Here is a 3,501-nt window from a genome sequence, read left to right as displayed (position 1 = left end):
AAATAAAAATACTTTTTTGCAACAATTAACCTTACTCCTGATACAGTAACACCTGACACAGGAAATCCAGGGTAGAATGCTGTCAATTTTGATGCAACAGCAATTTGGGTACAAAAAAATATTATTACAATTATTATTATTTTTACAAACAACCCTATGAGCAAGGTTTTGTTATTATGTTAGTGAAGAGAAGAATCCTGACGAATGCAAAACATAATGAAACATTGTCCACTCTCTTTCAGTGACTGACATTATTCTACCCTGAGTTTTATAAGGCACAAATAATTATTTTTTCATTTTAATCTACTGAACATGACCAGGCCAGAGAAAGAACATCATTAGTTTTAATGTTGGTTTCACTAGCTAAATAGCTGACGTATATCTCTACCGCCATCTAGTGGACTAATTTTGCACCAGAAATGTAAAACCTATATGTTCACTGTCACTTAGAACTGCAGTGTTCCAATTCTATTATAAGAGCGATGTAGCCTATGTGTTTTCACTTAATTAGTAGCAGCTATGGTAAATTCTTAATCAGCAATTCAAGAAACTATATCATGCAATACCGAATGAGAGATTTCAGGACACTGGAAAAATTCAGTTTGCTTACACAAGAGCTATTTAGTTAAATAAAAAACGAGGTCTCTGCTCTCACCATCAAAGTATAAGGGGCATAATTCAAGTTCGATAATAACACAAGCTGGCCATTTTTATTGGATTTCCGGGCATAGTCTAATTCAATTTCAGGTCAAGAGATGCCAGCAAATACCTATTATGTGCGTACAACAAGCTGAACAAAAGCTAAAAATTTAAAACAAGAGCTGACAGTTATTACATGCAGGTGAACAAGTCAATTAATACAAGGTGCACTTCTGTCCGTATCTGCAGAGTGGTTAGTTTGATCTGTGATACCCCGACATTCGTGAACATGTGCAAACTCTATGCCTACTTTTTCAAGAGAACAGCTTAATTATGAGAAGTCATATGACGGGACAGATGATGACGCTCGCGAAAGTACTCATGACAAATTGGACAAGTTAGTTTCTCCTCTCTTTTCCTTCGCACCTGTGATTCAGCGCCGAATTCTTTCTTATGGTGTGAACGCATGTGAAACACCAAGTCCGAAGTCATCCGAAACGATAGATTGCATTTAGCGCACCAGTTCTGCACAGAAACTCCCAGGGGAGTGAACGTAGGTGGAAGGAGAGTCAAAGCGGAGGTGGACTGCAACTGTCCCCCAATTCTCCTTGTCCAGTGCTCAGAAGTATACGTGAATGAACTTCCAGTCGTGAGAGGTGTCGGCATAACCTGAGTGTTTGACAAGTCACCGTGTAATAAATTATTAGCCAATACATTTCTATATCCCAGATTAGTCTTTGAGTTGAATGATGTATCCTCCCGCAGCTCCAGTGGATTGCACAGAGCGGTTGTTGAAAGTGTCGGTGGGTCCCTGGTTGTGCGTTTACTTGGTTTGCAAAACGCGCTTTTCTGCTCCTCGTGCGCCCTCTTCGGTAAAACAAAAGAGAACGCGCTAGAATCGGAATGAAGAGCCACATCAGCCTCGCCGTGCAAATGCCCGTTCTGACCATCAAGCATAGAATGGCGCGGCGCCGTTTTATCCCCAGCGGATGACGGTTGGTCTTGTTTGAGCTGCTCAGTTGACTTTCTCACTTCAGTAAACGCACTGCCCTTACCTCCCACTGAATCGGATTTGAGCAAATTGTCTGTGGTCGTCTCGAGGCCAGAGGGATGATCCGTGTTTATGTTTGTGATATTACTGTAATTTGTGATATTAGTTTTCTCCAGGAGAACGGTTTTTCGACTCCGTGGACAAAGGGGTTCCTCTGGCTTCCTTTTTCGTGAAAGAGCAGTGTCCTCACAGGGACTGGGTTTTTTATGTTCCAGATCTCTCGCTATATTGTGGAAATCGGTGACTCCGTGCTGCCTCTTTACCTCAGCTTGTCCTTGCTCACTGCCAGCCCGAGTTATATCGGTTCTCACTTGAACGCACAGAAAACGGCAATGAGCAAGAAAAGGGTTTTCATTCTTGAAGGCCTGGTCGCATTTCATGCATTTGAAGCCTGTATAGTACAGAGAGATGTAAACACATATTATTAAATATATTTTCAAAAAATAAGAACGGAATATGTATGTATATATATATATATATATATATATATATATATATGTGTGTGTGTGTGTGTGTGTGTGTGTGTGTGTGTGTGTGTGTATACACACACACAAACACACACACACACACACACACACTTTGTCCTTACCTTCTGGAAGGGCCCGTGATTTTATGTCGCTGAAACCCAAAAGATGTGACAGCTCCTCGTCATACCAAACGAGCAGTTCCTCCCCTTGCTTTATGTCCCGAATAGTCCGAAAATACAGTTGGCCACCTTTTAGATAAGCTTCTGTATTTTGTTCCTCGGAATTGTTTGCCGCTTGCACCAACCGCAACCAGTGCACAGTTAGGGGGGAACTCCTCATTGCCTCTGGGTCTACCTGTTGGCATCAGGAGTGATAACAGATTGATTGAATGCATTAGTCTCTTATGTTTATGGATCCTTGGCTGAATACTAACGCAGAGTTACACAGAATGTCCAGGCATTTCAAATAATAAACTGCACAAAGCAAAAATGTTAATGTATACACAAGCAAAGTGAATGCATTTATTGTTTTATGACATCCTCGTGACTCATGTTAGTAATTAGGCTAGTTCTACTACGTCTTACCCGAAAAACATATGACTTATTCCTTTTGTCGCATGATTTCAATGCAATGAAGGCGATTGTGTCGTAAAATGTGTTGTGGAGAACGCAAGGTCCAAACGACGCTCCTGCAGGTATTTCTCGCGTAACCTGGACGCTCGTGAAGAGGTCTGGAACATGATGATGTAGAAATTTGCTGTCGTTTGTCCAAAGGGTCCTTGGCAAAAAACTATGTTCCATGGTTAATTCCTGAAAAATCAGTATTATTCATGATGTTATAAAGTACTTTGACAAATATGGCATCTTAATGTGAATTGCTTAAATAAATTCAGCTCTAATAACAGCACAACTTATATCAATAGCATTCACGAAAAACACGATATTTTCTAATTTAAAAAAATCTGTAGATTGATTAGGAATTTATTTAATGTACCGAGTTTTAATCTGGAAAAAACAGATGCACATGCGTTTGTTTATCATTTTTGAAGGTTGAATTGCACAGATTAAAACGAAGACTTTGCACTTTTAAAATGCATGGACACGTAGCCTGTCTATTTTAACACGCTCTAACAGACGTCTTTTGTTTATTTTTTTTACGGTTTGATCTGTTCTATTGTCCTCCCATCTGGCACATAGACTGTTCCTGCCACGTTTTGCGTGCTGGAGTGACAGACGAGCAAAAACAGATAGCGCATTTAAATGCGACCGCCAAATATTATAACATACATGCTGTTAGTTTGATTATATCGTTCAAGGATATTTTGAACATCCTCAGTCCGAATGC

The 3,501-nt window shown here is 40.0% G+C and overlaps 1 protein-coding gene across 1 annotated transcript; it reads right to left on the bottom strand.

Moving 5' to 3' along the window:
• Window positions 1–966: 966 nt before the first annotated feature.
• On the bottom strand, window positions 967–2,957 carry znf488 (zinc finger protein 488). Its single transcript, XM_030772413.1, has 3 exons — window positions 2,742–2,957; window positions 2,280–2,511; window positions 967–2,081 (listed from the first exon to the last, which is right to left on the bottom strand). Exons 1-3 carry the CDS (start codon window positions 2,955–2,957, stop codon window positions 967–969), a joined length of 1,563 nt encoding a protein of 520 aa, XP_030628273.1.
• Window positions 2,958–3,501: the final 544 nt, after the last annotated feature.

Source organism: Chanos chanos, chromosome 4 (assembly GCF_902362185.1).
Source record: "Chanos chanos chromosome 4, fChaCha1.1, whole genome shotgun sequence".
Taxonomy (NCBI): Eukaryota; Metazoa; Chordata; class Actinopteri; order Gonorynchiformes; family Chanidae; genus Chanos; species Chanos chanos.
Note: the sequence above shows the minus strand (reverse complement) of the source record. Positions and strands in the feature narration are given on the sequence as shown.